Source organism: Crassostrea angulata, chromosome 4 (assembly GCF_025612915.1).
Source record: "Crassostrea angulata isolate pt1a10 chromosome 4, ASM2561291v2, whole genome shotgun sequence".
Lineage (NCBI taxonomy): Eukaryota > Metazoa > Mollusca > Bivalvia > Ostreida > Ostreidae > Magallana > Magallana angulata.
Window position 1 is genome coordinate 45,028,298 of NC_069114.1, and position 24,508 is coordinate 45,052,805.

Here is a 24,508-nt window from a genome sequence, read left to right on the forward strand (position 1 = left end):
TAAATATATAGGGCTATCTGATTCAATAGGGTCACTAAGATATATGTTTTTCTACATCATATGTTTTCAATTTCAGGTTCTAATTGAATTTTCAAAAGAAATTGACATTTCATTTAGGACAAAAAATGAGAGAGAGAGAGGGGGGGGGGGAGTAGAGAGAGCATATTATCAGAACTTATATTCATTTGGATGACCTTTCTCCTTTCATTGAACATTTGATTTCAATGCCGGAGATTTTTAGTTTTTCTCATTAACAATAACAACATTCATACTTCTAAGCTGCAAATGTATCTTAGTAGTAATCTCATTATACTCATGATTAGAAAACCAATACTTTGTTTCCAACTTTCTAATCACCTCCCACCCCATCTAGAAAAAACTTTACTGCTAAATGACTTTCAAAAAATAAGTACCAGTATCTTATCTTTTCATATACAATACAAAAAACCACACTGATTAATTAATTAGCTTAGAGGATTTTGCAACTGTTTCTCAGAAAAAAGCATGCTGGTAATATTTTCAACTTTTCAAGGAAATAACTTGATGATGACACAATGCAATGGACAAACAGAGAAATGACAGGGGACTCAGACCTACAGTGATATAGGAAAACAAACTGACTTGAATGTGCACTCTACTTCCATATTGTTAAAAAAATTTGGAAATTTTCAAACATGTTAATTAAAGCTAAAAGCAGTGCTTTTAAACTCTGAGCCAAACAACACAAAATTTCTTGACAAAGATCAATTTGGTGGGAATAATATATAAAACATCTTTTAATAAATTAGAAAAAATCAAATTTCTTTTCAAAATTTGAAAATATATACGGTACATTGATTACAAGGTATTGGGGACGGAAATATTCACATTTATCTGCTGACATATTTAATAAGATCTGGTATCATGGCTTTATAAACATAATCTTAAAATTGCCATTTCTACAGTCTATCATCATGATCAAAACCAATATAATAGCTTAATAGAAGAAATATACCAAAAAATATACAACAAACATTGTACTTTCTAAAAAAAATCTTTACAACAGGCCAGCTTAGAAAAACCGTTGTTATATAGCCCTCTCCTAAACAATTAAGATATTTAAGGTCTTCCGTTTCCAACGGAAGACCTTGTACTGATTCTGTTGGAAATTCTTCATTATTATTTTTCTTCTTCTTTTTCTTCTAGACGTTTCTTTAAACTGTAATATCTAGCTTGTTTGTCATTAGATTTTATTCAAATTTTCAGGGTTTATTGTAAATGACAATAGCTTACTATAGCAAAAAATATGGTGAAATGTCTACTTCCGGTTTTGAGTTATTCCCCTTTGAATATTTTTTTAGTGGGTCTCGTGTACCTGCAAAGGCTCCGAGTAGATCCGTAGCAAGTAGTTTTAATTTACAAATCTTTAATGTAGACATCTTGAACGTTGTCCTCCTAGTTTTACATGTTTGATTAACACACGTATACTGCTTAAAAAATTACATCGAAATTTATGTTTCAAAAAATGTTAAATTTTGCTTATATCTTTGCTCAATAACTTTTTAGTTGTAAATTTTTTTATAGACACATATAGAATAAAAGTTGTGCAGAATATCAAGAGCTTTCATTTGATACCATAAAAAAGGGGCTAGCCCCTAAAATGAGGGGTCTAGATCCCTTAAAAGTCTTTGCTTCATAACTCTAAAACGGTAAATTTTTCGATATGGGCGTCGCTGCAAAAAATGTTGTTTGTGACTTTATTGATCTCATAAGACTGTTTTTGTGTTCGGGTAGTGCATAATATTCGGGTAAAAGTAATACGTGTTGACCAGTACTCGCGGCATTTGGCCAAGCTTCCTCGCCCGCGGCCGAGAAAATCGGTCACCATGGTCGCGGCTGGGCTACCTAGCGGTCAGCGGTTATCTAATACACGAGAGTTGCGTCTCTCACAAATGAGTTTATTTAGTCGCGAACTCAAAAATTGTTGTAGTTTTGATTACACATAAAAGTTTTATGAACTAAACGATTGGGTGTCAATTAAGAAATCGTTCAGTTAATTAATAAAAGTAATGTCATTCTCAATCTAAAGCAATATCAGACATAGATCAATTGTGGGTTTTAGGTTTAAAATAAAGAACGTCTATTTGATAGAACATGGTCATTATACGGCAAACTTTTCAAATCTTCCTGGGTTCTGAGATGTGCGTGTCTGTGCGTTGTACCTTTACGTAATCTATCCTTCGTCCACGGCCGATCAGCAACGGCTGCACTACTAGCGGTAAGCGGTTATCTAATACACAGGATTCGCACACTTAGATGAAGATGAACGTGTTTGAGTTTATATAGCCGTAAATACAAGAACTGTTTTAATTTTATATTATAAAAGTTTGTCCATCTTGTATTTATTTAATTAAACATTTGAGTGTAACTGAATATTAATGAAAGATATTACTCCAAATCGGAAACATAGTCAGACATAAATTAATGGTTGGTTTGTATATCTAAAAAATTTTAACCCCCCCCCCCCCACCCCAATATTAAATGATGATCATCCCTCGCACATGGCCGAGGAGATCCAGCACGAGTGGACAAGTGATCTGCGGTCGGCTCGTGTTCTTCTATATGTACCTTATCACGCGTTCATGTTTCATATTTTGCACGGACAGAACTATATTTTATTATGTTTTCAACTATTATATAGATTTAAGACGAAAATAAATAAATTTATTTTACTTGTACAGTTGATTAAGCATTGATTTTATTATACGATAGCGTACAAGGTAGTTTAAAAATCAAATCAAATTATAATCAAAGTTCCATGTTACATGTACATGTTTGCGGTAGGTGCTAGCACGATAAAAGAATGTCCTGAATTGTCCTGAATTGAGGCATTTGATGATTATTTAAAAGAATATTCACATGAGTTTTAAACAACTTAAGATTAATAGATTCTATCAGTCACATATTAATCACTCTGTAGTTTTTCTACATGGTTGTTCGTTTCAGTGTGGAAGCGAACTCAGTGCTGTGTCCCCCCTCCTCCTGCCCCTCTGACAAGTGCTCGCGCTGGATTTTTTTAAATTGGCGAAAAGATATCCAGATCTGTCGAAAATCATTTTTGGTGACTTCTTTTCTCCTCAACGTGTTTAATTTTTCCACCCGTGTGTTTATTCGGTCAGTCTGTGTTAATTCAATCGCCACGTGCGACCGAAGATCTTGTGTCGCTTCAGCGCACACAACTCAGAACATATGTAATTGAGTAACAACTGGAAGGGTGCTTTTATAAACAATAAGACTATTATTCTAAGTCAATCATCTTCACATTAAAGATGTGAAATCGTAACCTAAGAATGTGGCTAATAAATTAACCTGTTGATCACGCTAAACTTTTATAGTTATGAACATAATAATTCATGATATATTATAATTAAAGCTGCTTGGTCCGATTTATTTTGTAATTACAGTATCAAAATTTGTTCCATACAAATCATTTATCTCAGAAAGTTATGGACTTTCTCCTATTTACACCAGCAGAATCAGTCTCCTTTCAAAGTTAGAAATATTCAAAGTAAATAAAAATAATTTCTCTTTGGGCAAACGAAAAAACAAACCAAAATGCATCACGGGAATGTTTAGAAAAGGAAACCGCTTGGTTTCGTCCCCCGAATGATTGGGGTTATTCAACCTCGATTGTAAAGAAAGCAGACTTTGGAAATATTAGCGAACAAAACGTACACATGTTTATTTGTAATTTGTCTGATCATTTCGACCTTTATTTAGAGCGATGTCAAAGTCGTAATACAACCATTCCCGTCTCGTCGCCAGGGGTGAAATTTAACATGAGGCGAAATAACGCGGTACCTTTTAATGTCGTTTGTTTTGTTAGCAAATTTTGTACGTATTTTTCTTCATTGAAATTTGGCATAATTGACGGGTAAAACTACTGCAATGTCTATTATTATACATATATTAAGCATAGCCATCGTTTAAAAGCGTGCATAAAATCTGATATAAAATCGGACCAAGCAGCTTTAAAAGTTTGAAGACAAAGACAATTTTTTTCTTGGGAAACACGACTACATTATGCAATGCAGTCGATCGCCATAGAAATCATCAAAGTACTGCAACTGTCCACGGATATCTTATTTCTTTGAAAGACCATGATAATTCACTTGACTTGCAGGCTATAATATAGCGATATATCTGCCTCCCAAAAATATATGCGCTTCTCAAAGTTACACTTAAGTGAGATAGATGTGCGTTATTGGGAATTTTATTTATTGCTTATTGTATGGAAATTGATTAAAAAAAACAACTTTTAATTGAAGTTGTGTATTATGAGGTTGTAATGCAACTTAATTTACTTACAAGGTAAGCTACAGCCAGTGGAATATAGGTGGATTTTATGTGAACAATGAATACCCAATATATTAAATACAAGATAAATAGTTTCCAGAATTATAATACTAATATGCTTGTGTATATGAAGGTTGCACCCTCATTTGTATGGCTGTAGGTGAGGAGGTATAGGTGTATCGATGTACATACAATGTATGACTGCACATACGGATTCCGGACCATGGCTACAGACGATACCAATGATAGTCTTTTAATACATCAATGCACAGTTTGATCTTGAAACTGACCAATTTCATAACTTCTTCGAATTTCTCTAACACGAACTGTCTAATTCCTTCCCAGAATTCCAATTTACGCAAGCGCAATTGAAGTTTTTTTTTTTAAATTTAATTAGTCATCCCACTGACATAAAAATAAGGATTTTGCATATTATTACATCGTCGAGAGAAGTAATATTCATTTCTGTAAATAAGGTTATTTAATTCACATTACATAGCGGTGTCTCTATGAAACAGCACCATCTGGTGTAAAAGTTAGATGCTCGCCTTTGCATAAATTCTCCCGCTCATCTTTTTTATTAGCTGATTATATATTATTTTGAATGTTCAAATCTACTCGTATCATTAAATAATATCAGACGACACACATTTCCCTGAAGAAAATCTCAAAGATGCCATCAATTTTGACTAATTACTAAATTTTGTCAGCCCGTAACAATTTTAAACTTGCAAATAGTCTTCAAAAATTTAGAAAGATTTAAATAAACAAGTTATCTTAGAGAAAAGTTTACGTGTTTTGTAGGCGGGTTAGGTTTTTTAAAAAAAAAAACTGCAATTCCTGACATGAATCATGAGTACATACTGTTTATAACAATGCTTGCTACCCTTTTAAAATTTAACTCGCCATTAAACATCTCACATTTTATAGAATTTTTGAAACGATTACACAGACTGTGTTCGACAAATAGTTTTCCTAAAACATTTTCTTCCTGTCTTGTTCAAAACACATTTTATATACAGGCTTTCAATCACAACACGTTTTTATAACAAAAGCAGAACTGAAAGTTTAGTCATATAATCGTTTGACACCATATTACATATATTTTTAACCCGCAGCAACAACGGAAGACCTACTCGTGGCTTTGCCACGAGCTTTGCTCTAGTTTTTTTTACATTCTGCAGTACATATCTCTCCCCCCCCCCCCCCCCCCCCCCCCCCCCCACACACACATATACTATTATTTACCCACCTTTGGAAAAAAAATGGGTTTTTTAAAATTCTGACCTAAAGTTTGAACAGAAATTTGAGAGAGGACACACATCGATTCATGTAAATGATTAAAAATGGTCTAATTAAAATAGACTTAGTCTAGCATTTAAGTGCTACTGTAGATACAAAATGTGATTTGTAAAATCGTTAAAACAATGGTAGTGTTTAAGGGTGAATATTTACAACGAATAAGATTTGTAGATATATTATGTAACAGTCGATTGTGATCTGTGTATTAAACTAACAGAATACTATATACAGGGAAATATTCATCCTTGTTGTCAACTGGCAAATTCACGACTGGGCGAATTTCAATGTCTCAAATTATCTCTTTTTAGACACAACTTTGTCTGGGCAAAGTCAAGATGAGGCAAAACCGTTTCAATGAAGAAGGGTGAAAATAACACAGGACTGACGTAACTCTGTGTACAGTAGTTGCAAGAAAATCAAATAACGTGCTATACATAAGACATCAATGTTAATCGTACTGACATTAATTTACCATAGTTTAGCGACTGGTTTCAAACTAAGTTTTCTAATCGGGCTGTTATGGTATATAAAATAGTGATGAATTTTTTACAGATGAATTGAAACTAATAATGTAACAGAATTCAAGTGATTTTACATGAGGTTTTAAGATGATGAAAAGAACTATAAATTTCATCATATGTGGGGAAAATCCAAATTACATTGTACATCAATGATCGTACCTTTGGAAAAGTCCAAATTATATCCATGATCGACTGTACACTGGCTGTAGCTAGAAGTTAAGAAAGTGTATAATGTACACGAAATAAAACATACTAGGTCAACATGTCAGGACATCACAAAAATGCAGCTGACTGTAAATGTGGACATTTTTGTAAGGGTAAAATTCAGTGACCACATGAAATAAAGACTTTTAAGGGGTTAATTTGCACAAGTAAAAAAATCATATTTTCATAGGACATATTATTCATAGCATAGTTCAATATCCCAGGCCTCTATAAAAAAAATGTTTATCTGGTGATAATTTTTGCAACCCAGCAGTCACTCTACCCATAGTAAAATTCACAAGTATTTCCCACTCATTAAAAAGACACTCTTTTAAAGTTTAGTAAAACTGACCGATTTCACTAACAATCCAATAAATAATTTGATTGTTGAATACTTATAATTATATCACATACTCTTGGCAAGAGTCAATCATAACAGTACATGTATCTACGTTATAGAAACTAGGGAAGAGTCTCCTGATTTTATTGGTGTCACTCTGTCACTCCCTTTGCTGCTAGTTCTTCCTGCACTCTCTGGAGATAGGTGGGGTCTGGGTAACCAAATCTATGAAAAAAAAATGATCACTTCTTTGTAAATTCTAATATTCATTGGCAGGGCAATGCCTCCTATTTTTTTATTTTTTTGGGCACATATCATAGTTTGATACTTTTTGATAAATGAAGAAGCAAGACACCCTTCATTATTGTAATGGTTACCTTGTTACCATAGTAACATGCCGTAGATGGAAAAAAAATGAAAAATCTAACAATCTAAAATTAAAAATGATGAATATTTCACGAGTGTTATTAGGGTTGTTACATTAGAATTTCAAAAAATTAACAGTGGTTTCAGTCTTTTGGTTTTAATTTTATCAATTTTTTGGCTCGTAAATATTAAAGTCTATTCAAGAATTTTACATCATGCAAAGAAATCTGGGATAGTGTAAATACAAAACTTACATCATTATTTCTAATTTGTATTTCTACCTACCTAGTAATTCTAAATTATGAACATTAAAAATGAACCCTATACTACCAGTAATCTGGTTTACCATTGACAGGCAATGTTTTTATAGGTTTGCAACCTTACCTTTGAGCCCCTGTGTCCCTCTTGGTTTTGTGATGAATGTCATTCCAAGTGACGACGTTATCTTTTCCTGTGGTTCTAGAGTACCCAATAGTGAAAACCAACCGCCTGTCAAACGCCTTCTTCAATAGTCTCAGGACCTTTTGGCCTTCTTCGTTGTCAGGGAGCAATCCCCGTCGCTCTGTTCCTTCGTATGGCTGTTTAGGGTTTGGGTGCTCAGGCTGGGATTTAATTTTTTTGATTAAGTAATTAATAGATTCAAAATGCTATATTTTTTTTTTTTTAATTACAATATATCGTTATAAATTGATAAAATTATAGTTGTCAAAATAGACAATCTGGAAGCAAGTGATAACTTAAAACTTACATTTCACTATATAAATATTTAAAACATCAATCATACACGTGCAAAACATATATAAAGTTATTTCCTGCAATTACATGTATTACATTTTTTATATAGTTACACATAATTTATTTTATTAAAATGTTAGATGTGATTGTCCATACCCCTTGTATTCCTGATTTAAAGTTGTATTTGACTATAATCGTTCCACAATTCTCGTATCCTGGTAATGATCGTCCCTCTTTTTCAACAGATATTACTCCCGGAGGCTGATTTCCTGTAATTTCTCCAAATATTTTACCACAAACAGGACAGGCCTTTTTGTGTTTTGTGAAGGATTGTGTCAAACAAGATTTACAGAACTCGTGATTACAGTCCAGTTTCATACCATCCTTCACATCATCCAGACATATTACACAGGTAGCGGTCTTATCATCACTACTCTCAACACTTGGAACATCATGTAGACTAGTTTCATCATGACTTTTCTGATCATCATCATGAGTTTTATCATGGCTTTTCTCATCATCATCATCATCACTAATAATCAACAAGTTTCCTTCCTTTGCTGGAGTCTTTGTTTTCTCACCTTCAGTTCCATTCCTCATTGATTGACCGTCCCTGGTAGATTTGGCTTCTGTCAGATGACCACTGTCTCCTGTGTAACGATAATTTCTGTCAAACCCTGTTGCTCCTCCACTTGGATATTTCCCATACATTGACTTTGACATTCCTGTTTTTGCCCGAGCACCTAATCCTCTGCCCTCTACAGGTTGTTTCTCTGTGGTTTCTGTGCAATTGGTCCAACTGTGCTGTCTTTGAACAAGAAACTTGGTGGAAGTATTTTCATCATTACTTGGTGCAGTAAAACTTAAATGTCTTGATTTTTGTTCATTCTTCACAGGACTTTTTTCATATTCTGATGGTTGAGTGCAGTTGCACTTGAAGATATCAATCAATGTTTGAGTAACCTTTGGATTTCTATTAATCAGATGAAGCTCTCCTATGCGACAGTCTGCCTGATGACCATCAAAGAAATCGTTAAGAACTTGGAAAAAAGTTTGACAGCATTTTTGAAGGTCCCCTGCTTTGTCTTCTAATTGACCTAAAAATACAAATATTTTATGCAATAAGCATAATACAAATTAAAGCTGCAGAACTAAAGCTGCAGAGATGTAGCTTTCTAGAAAACTAAGAATGATGAGTAGCTTTTCCCTTTAAAATACACTTAATTTTATCTTATTTCTAATTTCTTCTTAACCACTTGCTGAAATATTTGCTGCCACTACTGTTTATTACTAATGTCAGCTTGCCTGAGAAATTCATATAATAATCCGTCCAGAAGGACTTGCACTCTTTATGAAAAGGGGGGGGGGGGGGGGGGGGGGGGGGGGGAGGGAGTCCTTGCAATACCTGAGGATGCTTCCACACAAGTTACAGTTTTTGTGTAAAGTTTGATTTGAGAAAATTTTTCCTATGATTCTTATGAAGATTCCTATGTAAAAATTCAACCCCCACTGTAGCCCTAACATTTATATCCCTGGCGATCATGATTTGAACAAACTTAAATCTACACTACCTGAGGATGTTTCCACCCAAGTAACAACTTCTATGACCAAATGGTTTATGATAAGAAGATTTTATAAAAATACCACAAAGCAATACTATTAATTATCTCCCCTTCATCTTAACAAACCTAAATCCTCTTCACCAAATGATGCTTTGTGCCAAGTTAACTTAAAATTGGCCCATTGGTTCTGGAGAAGAAGCCGGAAATGTGAAAAAAAAATTACAGATGGATTGACGGACAACACCAGACAAAAAGTGATAAAAAAAGCTCACTTTAATTAGCTTTCTACCCAAATATTTCTACGTACAGAGCTATGATTGTTCTACAGTTATTTAAAATTCCATTTTTGTGTGACTTTTCAAGTTGTGTCCATTCAATTTTAACTGCTGCAGTTAGCATAAACAATACCAGCCTCCTGACCACAACATTTTCAATTGGTTGAATCTGCATAACAATAATTGATTGCTTGGACAGAGTTCTTTTATTAAAATAAATTACAGCTCTTCTGTTTATATTCTCTCATTTATATTAATAAAATCAAGTGTGTATATTAACTTTACAGTGCAATTTATATAAATGGTGATGAAAGTTCCAAAATACTTTCTACATGCATTACATATACAGTATTGGTAGTGAACTGTTTCTGTGAGGAACAGCTAGCCTTTCTAAACTGTCAGTATATAAAGAAATAAGTAAATTACCACATACAACATGTTCAAATAAATTAAAAAGTAAAAAATTGTTGTTCAGCCAGTACATTCCTGTTTATTGATAAATCTGCCCCATCACACATTCATTGATTAAATTATTGAAAGAAGGCAGGTATTGTTGCAGTTGTCAAAATGAACATGACACCACCGGTACTTAATAGAAAAAGTCACATCAAAATTAAGAACTGAAGGTAATGTTAAATACATGTACCGAGTCACTTCAATCTAAACACAAGAGGCCCATGGGCCACATCGCTCACCTGAGGAACAACAGGTATGATAAAGTCAGCTTAATGGAGTCATAATACAATCTGGACAATGTACATTAATACATGTAGATCCTGTAAAAATAAAATCCATTTTTCCCCCTTGGAACTCGGATAGCCCTGATTGCTGCCAATATTTACAAGAGCAGACTTTAATCACCGCTCATGCACATATATAGGGACTCAACGTTACGCAGGCAGGGATGACCACACACCTACGCAACTCAACAGGTACCAACGTTAACGCAAGCAGAGATAACGCAAGCAGGGATGACCGCACACTTGCGCCAACAGCTCAACCTAACGCAGGCGCCGCAATCACCACCAATACAAGCAGGTATGACCGCACACTTGTATTAATGCGATACAGGGCAGAAATGACCACACATTCTGTATCGTTGGTTAGAAAAACACGAAGATTAGATAGACCAGGGATGTTAACACCCTCAATCTCTCCGTACCTGTTCAAGTTTAACCCCAAACAGTCGCTCAGTTCAAAGCAATAGACACTGTCCCTATATATGTGCCGGCCTAAAATAATTCATAGTATCTAAAAATTGGAAATCAAAAATAAACAAACTAATCCAGCCTAACCCAAAACTACTTATGCAAAACAACTTATATACATTGAATATTTATTATTGTATAAAAATAATCATCACAATAATTGGTTAACAGTGGATGCATTAATTAAAATAATCAAGAATCAATAAATCAAGGGCAATAACCCAAAACAGTAATACAAAAAGATTCTAATGAAAAAATAGCTGACTGCTTCAATTTTATAGTCATATCACATGTTGAGTATTGCAGTTCTCAAAAAGATCCTTTACAATTGTTTATATATGGGATATTTTGCTACATCAAACTCTGAACCTTCTTGTGAGGCCGAAGAATTGTCCTGGAGCCAAAGTCTTAACAATTATAAAGAATCATCTTGCTGATTAGTTTCTGAGAAGAAGATTTTTAAAGATTTACTCTTTATTCCTATGTAAAACTTTAACACCCCCCCCCTATGTGGCCTCACCCTACCCCCAGGGATCATGATTTTCACAACTTTGAATCTACACTACCTGAAGATACTTCCCACAAGTTTCAGCTTTCCTGGCTGATTAGTTTCTGAGAAGAAGATTTTTAAAGATTTACTCTATATATTCCTATGTAAAATTTTAACACCCCCCCCCCCAATGTGGCCTCACCCTACCCCTAGGGATCATGATTTTCACAACTTTGAATCTACACTCCCTGAGGATGCTTCCAAACAAGTTTCAGCTTTCCTGGCTGATTAGTTTCTGAGAAGAAGATTTTTAAAGATTTACTCTATATATTCCTATGTAAAATTTTAACACCCCCCCCCCCCCATGTGGCCTCACCCTACCCCCAGGGATCATGATTTTCACAACTTTGAATCTACACTACCTGAAGATACTTCCCACAAGTTTCAGCTTTCCTGGCTGATTAGTTTCTGAGAAGAAGATTTTTAAAGATTTACTCTATATATTCCTATGTAAAATTTTAACACCCCCCCCAATGTGGCCTCACCCTACCCCTAGGGGTCATGATTTTCACAACTTTGAATCTACACTACCTGAGGATGCTTCTACACAAGTTTCAGCTTTCCTGGCTGATTAGTTTCTGAGAAGAAGATTTTTAAAGATTTACTCTATATATTCCTATGTAAAACTTCGACCCCCCACTGTGGCCCCACCCTACCCCTGGGGGTCATGATTTTCACAACTTTGAATCTACACTACCTGAGGATGCTTCCACAAAAGTTTCAGTTTTCCTGGCTGATTAGTTTCTGAGAAGAAGATTTTTAAAGATTTACTCTATATATTCCTATGTAAAAGTTTGACCCCCCATTGTGGCCCCAACCTAACCCCAGGGGTCATGATTTTCACAACTTTGAATCTACACTACCTGAGGATGCTTCCACAAAAGTTTCAGTTTTCCTGGCTGATTAGTTTCTGAGAAGAAGATTTTTAAAGATTTACTCTATATATTCCTATGTAAAAGTTTGACCCCCCATTGTGGCCCCAACCTAACCCCAGGGGTCATGATTTTCACAACTTTGAATCTACACTACCTGAGGATGCTTCCACACAAGTTTCAGCTTTCCTGGCTGATTAGTTTCTGAGAAGAAGATTTTTAAAGATTTACTCTATATATTCCTATGTAAAACTTCGACCCCCCATTGTGGCCCCACCCTAACCCCGGGGGTCATGATTTTCACAACTTTGAATTTACACTACCTGAGGATGCTTCCACACAAGTTTCAGCTTTCCTGGCTGTTTAGTTTCTGAGAAGAAGATTTTTAAAGATTTACTCTATATATTCCTATGTAAAACTTCGACCCCCCATTGTGGCCCCACCCTAACCCCGGGGGTCATGATTTTCACAACTTTGAATCTACACTACCTGAGGATGCTTCCACACAAGTTTCAGCTTTCCTGGCTGATTAGTTTCTGAGATGAAGATTTTTAAAGATTTACTCTATATATTCCTATGTAAAACTTCGACCCCCCATTGTGGCCCCACCCTACCCCCGGGGGTCATGATTTTCACAACTTTGCATCTACACTACCTGAGGATGCTTCCACACAAGTTTCAGTTTTCCTGGCTGATTAGTTTCTGAGAAGAAGATTTTTAAAGATTTACTCTATATATTCCTATGAAAAAGTTTGACCCCCCATTGTGGCCCCAACCTAACCCCAGGGGTCATGATTTTCACAACTTTGAATCTACACTACCTGAGGATGCTTCCACAAAAGTTTCAGTTTTCCTGGCTGATTAGTTTCTGAGAAGAAGATTTTTAAAGATTTACTCTATATATTCCTATGTAAAAGTTTGACCCCCCATTGTGGCCCCAACCTAACCCCAGGGGTCATGATTTTCACAACTTTGAATCTACACTACCTGAGGATGCTTCCACACAAGTTTCAGCTTTCCTGGCTGATTAGTTTCTGAGAAGAAGATTTTTAAAGATTTACTCTATATATTCCTATGTAAAACTTCGACCCCCCATTGTGGCCCCACCCTACCCCCGGGGGTCATGATTTTCACAACTTTGAATCTACACTACCTGAGGATGCTTCCACACAAGTTTCAGCTTTCCTGGCTGATTAGTTTCTGAGAAGAAGATTTTTAAAGATTTACTCTATATATTCCTATGTAAAACTTCGACCCCCCATTGTGGCCCCACCCTACCCCCGGGGGTCATGATTTTCACAACTTTGAATCTACACTACCTGAGGATGCTTCCACACAAGTTTCAGCTTTCCTGGCTGTTTAGTCTATGAGATGAAGATTTTTAAAGATTTACTCTATATATTCCTATGTAAAACTTCGACCCCCCATTGTGGCCCCACCCTACCCCCGGGGGTCATGAATTTCACAACTTTGAATCTACACTACCTGAGGATGCTTCCACACAAGTTTCAGCTTTCCTGGCTTTCTGGTTCTTGAGAAGAAGATTTTTGAAAATTTCTCGAAATTTTTCATTAATTTCTAATTATCTCCCCTTGAAAACGGGTGTGACCCTTAATGTTCACAACTTTGAATCCCCTTTGCCTAAGGATGATTTGTGCCAAGTTTGGTTGAAATTGGCCTAGTAGTTCTTGAGAATATGTTGAAAATGTGAAAAGTTTACGGACAGACTGACGGACGGACAGACGGACGGACAGACGGACAGACGGACGACAGACAAAATGTGATCAGAATAGCTCACTTGAGCTTTCAGCTCAGGTGAGCTAAAAAGGCAACTCTAATATTGTATTTATATATAACATATTGACCATATACCTGCACCAATCAAAGGCATGGCAAATTTTTTTGAATTCTTGTAGCTGTTGATGGTATAAAATATTTTCATCAATGTTGTTTTATAAGATTTCAGGCTTTCTTGGTCTGTTCTGAACATTGATTGGATAACAGCATGGACTACAAAACGGACATTCAAATCCCCTCCACTGCATGTTTCCACTTCTCCTAATTTCCATTTATATAAACCATATTGAGATTTTTTTTTCATTTTGGAATAACTTTCATTGTATTTTGATCCCCCTCCTGCTGCAACAGCCTTTGCTAAAGGACCAATTCCTGACATTCCATCATCATTGCTGCATATCAGGGCATCCCCTTGAAACCGTACAATACTGCCAGTATAAATTTTAACCACCATTTTATTTTGAAAACTGAAAACCTTGGCAATTTGTGATCCAAATTTTTCATCCTTCATTTTGAAAAGACATCCTCCCTTGCTTTGAGGGAGGTTTTCAGTGTGCCTCTGTTCAGAGCTTCTGAACTCTAGGGGTCTTGGAGTTCTCACATTGTTTCTTTGTTGGGTTGTGTCTACATGATCTCTTTTATCATCCACGTCAAACACAGATGAAGATCTCAAGGCTTTCATCAAGGCAGGATATCGTGTCTTTGCACCTCGAATCGATATAGAGTCTGGGTTTTTCTTGTAGTTATGGTAAGCATCTGTCATTTCTCTCAGGACACTGACATCTATGTCTACTATGTGGATCTCCTTCAGATACAAACCTGTCTGTCTGCTGAAACTTATTATTCCTTGCAAGTACATTTCAGCACAAAGTTTTAATGGAACCCCAAATATTCCTACAAAAGATAATGTATCCCCTTAAAAATTGTGGTATTCCTGGTTTGATACATGAACACAAAGGACTATATAACTTTATAACTTGCCAAGTAAGAATTATTCTTATTCAATCTGAAATATAGGAGACAAACAAGTCTTATCTACAATTTTTACGAACTTTAAAATATTATCAAAACTGCTTTGGTTGGCTTTTTCTGATAGCATCACGATCAATTCTGTCAGCTACGTCATGCATATATTATAAACAATACACACTGCCATTGTGAAAACTTTATGATTGCTCAACACCTTTTCTTAGGCGGAGTTATCAAGTTATCAGAACCCACTTATGCAATGCCATATCTGAAGGGTTTCTCAGAACAGTTCATTTTCCCCAATATGGAGTCATTATCGACTACCCCCATGTTTAAATTCTGAACAAAACCCTCTCTCTCTCTCTCTCTCTCTCTCTCTCTCTCTGTAAACGGGCGTTAAACCATAGTCTCAAAAAGTTGCATGTGCTAAGCATTCATTTCATGTATGCACTGTAAATGTATAATGTACATGTATTACATACTAACTTACCAGTCGAAGTGATTGATATGAATTCCTCGATTTTTACATCTTTCGAGCGGCAATCAAGTCAATTAACAAATTGAACAATGATGCAAAAGAATGAGACGGAAAGTGCAAGGGTTATCTACATGTGCGTCTTCGTTAGACAAGTGTCAGATTCATTTCATCTTCTGATACCTTATCACTTTCAATGTAAATATATATCATATACTAAATTATCCCCAAACAATTCACTGAAGATTTCTTTATTTTACTTGTCTCTGAACCACTGATCACCAGCTCCATACATGAACACTGGTTTGCTTACATATAAAAATGACAGCTTTTGATCCGCCTTCCGAGTTAGCCTAAAGGTTGTTTAATAGGAGAAAGTTTTTGGGCAAGTAAAGCGACAATTATTAACAGTAGTAAACTATAGTCTATAAATGAAGAATTATTTAAATGAACTAGAGCAAAGCTCGTTGCAAAGCAACGAGTGGGTCTTCCGGTGGTGTCGAGAATAGAGATAGAAGTTCCTGTAAGAAGCAGAGTTCTAAAACCAACTACAAAGAAAATAAAAAAAATATTTTTAAAAAATCGAATAATTCTTAGTACGACTTAACGATGTCTGAATGATTTCAAGAACGAATTAACAAAAACCTTTACAATTTCTAGAACGACTTCATAAAAAAAAGTCCCGAATGTCTTCAAGTACGAATTAACAATTTCCGAATTATATTAGGTACGAGTTAATTTAACTTTGAACATAACACTATTTTTTTAACCAAGAATGTGGAATCAAAATTTCCGGAAAAATAAATTTTTAAACCCCGATATCTCTGTAATGCATCGTCCGATTTAAACTCAAGAAAACTCAATTTCTAAATCCCAATTTTTTTGTAATGCATCGTCTGATTTTAAAACGGATTTCAGTTTTAAATTAAGCTTAATAAAAGCTCCTTTGTTGCTTTATGATTAATATCAAATTGTTGGTTAGAAAAGAGTTATTATAAAAAGACCTTATAGCCCTTCTGGCCCCTAATTTGAGGGGTCAGCCCCTTTTTCTTGATATCAAATAAAAGGTCTCGCTAATATAAGCATATTTTGTTCTACAAAGGTTCACGAATGGTTAACCGTTATCGAGATATCTTAACAACTGTATTTTAGGGGCCGACTCTTTAACTCTTTACCGGGGCCACAAACAAAATTTATGGTATCATATTGTTCAGAACATTTTTTTGAACAACTTTTGTTCTTCATTGCTTTTAAAAATATTTCTCCTTTTTCATATATTAATGATCGAAATTTTGAATTTCTGGCCCCTTGAAACCCCTAATTACGTAATATATGACTTAGGTATGATACTGTATAGATAAACAGCTCTACAATGAACATTTTTGCTTCTATAATTAATAACAAATTATTGTTCAGTAAAGAGTTCTTGTAAGAAGATTTAAGACTCCTCTTGACTCCTAATTGGAGGGGCCAGCCCCTTTTTCTTGATATCAAATGAAAGGTCTTGCAAATATAAACATATTTTGTTCAACAAGTGTTCACGAAATGTTAACCGTTCTTAGGATATCTGTACAAATGTGTTTTAGGGGCCGGCCCTTTATCTCCTAAATGGGGTCATGAACAAAAAGATTTAAGGTGGCATATTGTACAGAACATTATTTTTAGCAACTTTTGTTCTGCAATGCTTTTCAAAATATTTCTCCTTTTTGATATATTAATGATCGAAATTTTGAATTTCTGGCCCCTTGAAACCCCTAATTACGTAACATATGACTTAAGTATGGTACTGTATAGATAAACAGCCCAACAATGAACATTTTTGCTTCTATAATTAATAACAAATTATTATTCAGTAAAGAGTTATTGTAAGAAGACTTTACAGCCCTCTTGGCCCCTTATTTGAGGGGCCAACCCCCTTTTCTTGATATTAAACGAAAGCCCGTGTAATTTAAAACAACTTTTGCTTTACATGTTTTAACAAAATATTTATACATCAAAAGATATCACAGAAAATGTGCAAAAATTTCGTGAAAAAATTTGGTGCCAATTTTCCGCTTCAGGCGAGCTTTGAGGCCTTTAGCAATTTTCATCATTGGAAGCATGGGGGTACATCTACATACATTCATCTACAATCCCTGAAAATTTCAAGCTTCTATCTTGAATAGTTTCGGAGGAGTTGCATGGACAAAATGACCCATAAAAATTTACAAAATCGTCAATATCTGAAACCGGAAGTGACGTCATCATTTGAAAATTTTATAATATGTAGTGCCGATCATGCTCTGTCAGTCCTGAAAATTTTGTGCGAATCGGTTGGATAGTTTTTGAGAAATTGCGCTCCAAAAAAGTCAGAAAAAGAAAAAAAAGAATAATAAAGAAAAAGAAACCGTAGAATAACAAGAGGGTCTTCCGTTGGAAACGGAAGACCCTAATTATTTGCACAAACTGTGGTATGAGATGATGTAGATATTTTCAAAAATAGCGTTATCTTTGTATGCCGTTTTTTGTACATGTAAGTATTGTATGCACTATAGATTTATGTTTACCAACTTTATACAAAATTTCTACATAGCGCTACAACTATTCATGTATGTACCATATGTATGTTTTATCACAAGCAGACACCTTTGAAACCCCTCCCAATTTTGACAGTCACGAGTACCCTGGCGAAATTTTCATTGTTGTTCTGTCCGTGCATAATTTAGTCTGAACCAGCAGCCAATCAACGATAAGCTGAATCCAACAATAAAAAAGTGCAGGTATTGTTTAGGCATGACGTAGCTGATAGAGTTGAACGCGATGCGATCGGAATAATCCAACCAAATCGGTTTTAATAATAAGGTTATGCAGCATAATATCAGTAAATGTGTCAAATTTTTCAAATTCTCACTTTAAAAACTTTTTAATGGACAATAATAAAAATATTATTGTCACATATGTACCTATATATAAAGACCTCTCCCAAAGTGCCCTTTCAGTAAAACAATTTTGGTATTGCTGAAATTCACAAGTCTTAAAAGTATCAACTTTTTATGTTTATGGATGTATCTCTGCAAGAAATTGATACTAGGAAGTAGTCCATACTTACCACAGCTGATTGCTGGCATAACTAAAGTTCTGACATGAAGGTTCTCAGCTTCATTCAGGATATTCACAATGGTATCATGTAAATCAGAGAGGCATTGAGTTTTGTCTGAATACCGACTCCATATGGGACCAACAGCATTTAGGATATACTTGAATTGGGTTTTCAAGTCTCCAGGCCTGGTTGCTAGAACCTGGGTGGTCTTTAAAGAGCCTTTGAGTCTGAGTTTTCTTTGACATTCTTCATCAAATTCTCTTCCAGCTGCATCACTTATTGCAAGTGCGACTCCAGCACCATGTGATAATGTTTCATTGGCTGCATTCACAAGAGCATCTGCTTTCACATACAATATAGACCCCACATTGACTTTCACCTGGATATAACCTTCTGTGAACTGAAGAGGTTGGATGTTTGATGCAGATGACTGAGTTATGGCTACCTGTAGAAATTTTAACACAAATAAACGTCATAAACTGTAAAAATAAGAGGCTTCAGAGTCTAGTATTAACCATCATTTTATCTAACAAGAGGCCCATGGGCCACATCGCTCACCTTAGGAACAATAGGTATGATAAAATCAGCTTAATGGAGTCATAATACAAACAATCTGGACAATGTACAATATTACATGTAGATCCTGTATAAATAAAATCCATTTTCCCCCCTGGATATTCTTATGTTTATAATCATTAGTCCCTTTTCTAACAGGATGATTTTATAGTCATATCACATGTTGAGTATTGCAGTTCTCAAAAAGATCCTTAACAATTGTTTATATATGGGATATAAAGCTACATCAAACTCTGAACCTTCTTGTGAGGCTGAAGAATTGTCTTGAAGACAAAGTCTTAACAATTAGAAAGAATCATCTAGCTGATTAGTTTCTAAGAAGATTTTTAAAGATTTACTCTATATATTCCTATGTAAAACTTTAACACCCACCCCCCAATGTGGCCCCATCCTACCCCCAGTGATCATGATTTTCACAACTTTGAATCTACACTACCTGAGGATGCTTCCACACAAGTTTCAGCTTTCCTGGCTGACTAGTTTCTGAGAAGAAGATTTTTAAAGACTTACTCTATATATTCCTATGTAAAACTTCGACCCCCCATTGTGGCCCCACCCTACCCCCGGGGATCATGAATTTCACAACTTTGAATCTACACTACCAGAGGATGCTTCCACACAAGTTTCAGCTTTTCTGGCTGACTAGTTTCTGGGAAGAAGATTTTTAAAAATTTCTCTATACATTTCTATGTTAAACTTCGACCCCCAATTGTGGCCCCAATCTACCCCCGGGGGTCATGAATTTCACATTTGAATCTAAACTTCTTGAGAATGCTTCCACACAAGTTTCAGCTTTCCTGGCTGATTAGTTTCTGAGAAGAAGATTTTTAAAGATTTACTCTATATATTCCTATGTAAAACTTAGAGCCCCCATTGTGGCCCCACCCTACCCCGGGGGTCATGAATTTCACAACTTTGAATCTACACTACCTGAGGATGCTTCCACACAAGTTTCAGCTTTCCTGGCTGATTAGTTTCTGAGAAGAAGATTTTTAAAGATTTACTCTATATTTTCCTATGTAAAACTTAGAGCCCCCATTGTGGCCCCACCCTACCCCCGGAGGTCATGAATTTCACAACTTTGAATCTACACTACCTGAGGATGCTTCCACACAAGTTTCAGCTTTCCTAGCTTTATGGTTCTTGAGAAGAAGATTTTTGAAAATTTCTCGAAATTTTTCATTAATTTCTAATTATCTCCCCTTGAAAACGGGTGTGACCCTTAATGTTCACAACTTTGAATCCCCTTTGCCTAAGGATGATTTGTGCCAAGTTTGGTTGAAATTGGCCCAGTAGTTCTTGAGAAGATGTTGAAAATGTGAAAATTTTACGAACAGACGGACGACAGACAAAATGTGATCAGAATAGCTCACTTGAGCTTTCAGCTCAGGTGAGCTAAAAACAGAAAACCTTGGCAGTCTGTTGTCCAGATTTTTCATCATCCCTGTCAGTTTCCAATAATGATCTCGAGGCTTTCATCAAGGCAGGATAACGTGTCTTTGCATCTCGAATGGATATAGAGTCTGGGTTTTTCTTGTAGTTATGGTAAGCATCTGTCATTTCTCTCAGGACACTGACATCTATGTCTACTATGTGGATCTCCTTCAGATACAAACCTGTCTGTCTGCTGAAACTTATTATTCCTTGCAAGTACATTTCAGCACAAAGTTTTAATGGAACCCCAAATATTCCTACAAAAGATAATTATCCTCCTAAAAATTGTGGTGTCCTGGTTTGATGCATGAACACAAAGGGCTATATAACTTTATAACTTGCCAAGTAAGAATCATTCTTATTCAATCTGAAATATAGGAGACAAACAAGTCATATAACAAGAGGCCCATGGGCCACATCGCTCACCTGAGGAACAATAGGTATGATAAAGTCAGCTTAATGGAGTCATAATACAATCTGGACAATGTACATTAATACATGTAGATCCTGTATAAATAAAATCCATTTTTCCCCCTTGGAACTCGGATAGCCCTGATTGCTGAAAATATTTACAAGAGCAGACTTTAATCACCGCTCCTGCACATATATAGGGACTCAACGTTATGCAGGCAGGGATGACCGCACACCTACGCAACTCAACAGGTACCAACGTTAATGCAAGCAGAGATAACGCAAGCAGGGATGACCTCACACTTGCGCCAACAGCTCAACCTAACGCAGGGAGTGCCGCACACTTGCACTAGAAAGGCCAGAACACCAGCAGGGATGACCATACACTAGTGCTCCGCCGCAACCACCACCAATACAAGCAGGTATGACCGCACACTTGTATCAATGCGATACAGGGCAGAAATGACCGCACATTCTGTATCGTTGGTTAGAAAAACACGAAAATTAGAAAGTGCAGGGATGTCAACACCCTCAATCTCTCCGTACCTGTTCAAGTTTAACCCCAAACAGCCACTCGTTGCAATGCAATAGACACTGTCCCTATATATGTGCCAGCCTGAAATAATTCATAGTATCTAAAAATTGGAAATCAAAAATAAACAAACTAATCCAGCCTAACCCAAAACTACTTATGCAGAACAACTTATATACATTGAATATTTATTATTGTATAAAAATAATCATCACATTAATTGGTTAACAGTGGATGCATTAATTAAAATAATCAAGAATCAATAAATCAAGGGCAATAACCCAAAACAGTAATACAAAATGATTCTACTGAAAAAATAGCTGCCTGCTTCAATTTTATAGTCATATCACATGTTGAGTATTGCAGTTCTCAAAAAGATCCTTTACAATTGTTTATATATGGGATATTTAGCTACATCAAACTCTGAACCTTCTTGTGAGGCCGAAGAATTGTCCTGGAGCCAAAGTCTTAACAATTAAAAAGAATCATCTTGCTGATTAGTTTCTGAGAAGAAGATTTTTAAAGATTTACTCTTTATTCCTATGTAAAACTTTAACACCCCCCCCATGTGGCCTCACCCTACCCCCAGGGGTCATGATTTTCACAACTTTGAATCTACACTACCTGAGGATACTTCCCACAAGTTTCAGCTTTCCTGCCTAATTAGTTTCTGAGAAGAAGATTTTTAAAGATTTACTCTATATATTCCTACGTAAAATTTTAACACCCCCCCCCAATGTGGCCTCACCCTACCCCCAGGGATCATGATTTTCACAACTTTGAATCTACACTACCTGAGGATGCTTCCACACAAGTTTCAGCATTCCTGGCTGATTAGTTACTGAGAAGAAGATTTTTAAAGATTTACTCTATATATTCCTATGTAAAACTTCGACCCCCCATTGTGGCCCCAACCTAACCCCAGGGGTTATGATTTTCAAAACTTTGAATCTACACTACCTGAGGATGCTTCCACACAAGTTTCAGCTTTCCTGGCTGATTAGTTTCTGAGAAGAAGATTTTTAAAGATTTATTCTATACTGTAAAACGAGAAAATATGGCGCACTACAAATTTTAGCGCCTTTGGCGCAACTGCCTCTGAGCGCTAAAATTAATAGTGCGCCAACGATTTTCCATATGTATTAAATTTCTTTAAGTTGCAAAACAATAACGTCAGTCCATTTTTAAGGCTTTATAGAAGTGTTCATTTAAATATCAGATGCTGTCGGTTCTGTTTGTTTAAACAATTACACAGGTAAAAGGTATGGGTTATCGGGTATAAGTGCCTAAACATGGATTACTTAATTCAGTTTTAATGCTTTTTTATATCCCTTATTAGCACCTTGAAAATTGGGCTTCTCCCAATGCCACTTCCATTTAGCGCCTCGAGGTGAAAATGTGATTAAGCGTGGCGATCGTTAACGCTGACAATACAAAATTGATCATAATTTCTTTGAACTATGATTAGTGGATATAAAGATAAAAAGACGATACATATTTTTTGTGTTTTTTTAATGTAAAATGAAAAAGTTTATCTTGGATTTCACTTTTAGTTTCGGGACTCTTTTAGTGTTATCCAAGTCGACACGTTAAATTTATAGTCCGATAACTCGAATTTGTTTACCAACAAAAGTTACACATCATCGCCAATAAATGAGGTTTTCATATCTATCTACTGACGATTTACACAAAAGTAAGTGTATTGTTCTCAACGACAGTTTACTGTGCATGCGAGATAGAAATGAAAGTCGTTGTGTTTACGTGCTTGAGTGAACACAGAACTAAATTTTGGGCGTTATCGTTTATCAAACAACAACATTTTTTGTATTCTCTTTGAAAGAAAAGATGCATGCGCTAAAATATAATTGCGCTAATGTACTGGCACTTGCGTTTGCGCTAAAATACGTATGCGCCAAATTTTCTCGTTTTACAGTATATTCCTATGTAAAACTTCGACCCCCCATTGTGGCCCCACCCTACCCCTGGGGGTCATGATTTTCACAACTTTGAATCTACACTACCTGAGGATGCTTCCACACAAGTTTCAGCTTTCCTGGCTGTTTAGTTTCTGAGAAGAAGATTTTTAAAGATTTACTCTATATATTCCTATGTAAAACTTCGACCCCCCATTGTGGCCCCAACCTAACCCCAGGGGTTATGATTTTCACAACTTTGAATCTACACTACCTGAGGATGCTTCCACACAAGTTTCAGCTTTCCTGGCTGATTAGTTTCTGAGAAGAAGATTTTTAAAGATTTATTCTATATATTCCTATGTAAAACTTCGACCCCCCCATTGTGGCCCCACCCTACCCCTGGGGGTCATGATTTTCACAACTTTGAATCTACACTACCTGAGGATGCTTCCACACAAGTTTCAGCTTTCCTGGCTGTTTAGTTTCTGAGAAGAAGATTTTTAAAGATTTACTCTATATATTCCTATGTAAAACTTCGACCCCCCATTGTGGCCCCAACTTAACCCCAGGGGTTATGATTTTCACAACTTTGAATCTACACTACCTGAGGATGCTTCCACACAAGTTTCAGCTTTCCTGGCTGTTTAGTTTCTGAGAAGAAGATTTTTAAAGATTTACTCTATATATTCCTATGTAAAACTTCGACCCCCCATTGTGGCCCCACCCTACCCCCGGGGGTCATGAATTTCACAACTTTGAATCTACACTACCTGAGGATGCTTCCACACAAGTTTCAGCTTTCCTGGCTGTTTAGTTTCTGAGAAGAAGATTTTTAAAGATTTACTCTATATATTCCTATGTAAAACTTCGACCCCCCCATTGTGGCCCCACCCTACCCCCGGGGGTCATGAATTTCACAACTTTGAATCTACACTACCTGAAGATGCTTCCACACAAGTTTCAGCTTTCCTGGCTTTCTGGTTCTTGAGAAGAAGATTTTTGAAAATTTCTCGAAATTTTTCATTAATTTCTAATTATCTCCCCTTGAA

The 24,508-nt window shown here is 35.9% G+C and overlaps 1 protein-coding gene and 1 long non-coding RNA gene across 2 annotated transcripts in view; both read right to left on the bottom strand.

The window, feature by feature from the left end:
• Positions 1-5,761: 5,761 nt before the first annotated feature.
• The window catches only part of LOC128182292 (uncharacterized), a 44,841-nt gene continuing 26,094 nt past the window's right edge, over positions 5,762-24,508 (bottom strand). The window contains exons 6-11 of the mRNA XM_052850876.1: positions 20,577-20,857; positions 18,600-19,035; positions 14,143-14,961; positions 7,960-8,900; positions 7,453-7,670; positions 5,762-6,927 (exon numbers count right to left, since the gene is read on the bottom strand). Coding sequence (XP_052706836.1) covers positions 6,855-6,927; positions 7,453-7,670; positions 7,960-8,900; positions 14,143-14,961; positions 18,600-19,035; positions 20,577-20,857 — 2,768 coding nt within the window. The 3' untranslated portion in view covers positions 5,762-6,854. The remainder of the gene's footprint in view (positions 6,928-7,452; positions 7,671-7,959; positions 8,901-14,142; positions 14,962-18,599; positions 19,036-20,576; positions 20,858-24,508) is intronic.
• Positions 21,057-22,566, bottom strand: LOC128181413 (uncharacterized). Its single transcript, XR_008243313.1, has 2 exons — positions 22,504-22,566; positions 21,057-22,167 (listed from the first exon to the last, which is right to left on the bottom strand). It is a non-coding gene; the product is annotated as an uncharacterized LOC128181413 (long non-coding RNA).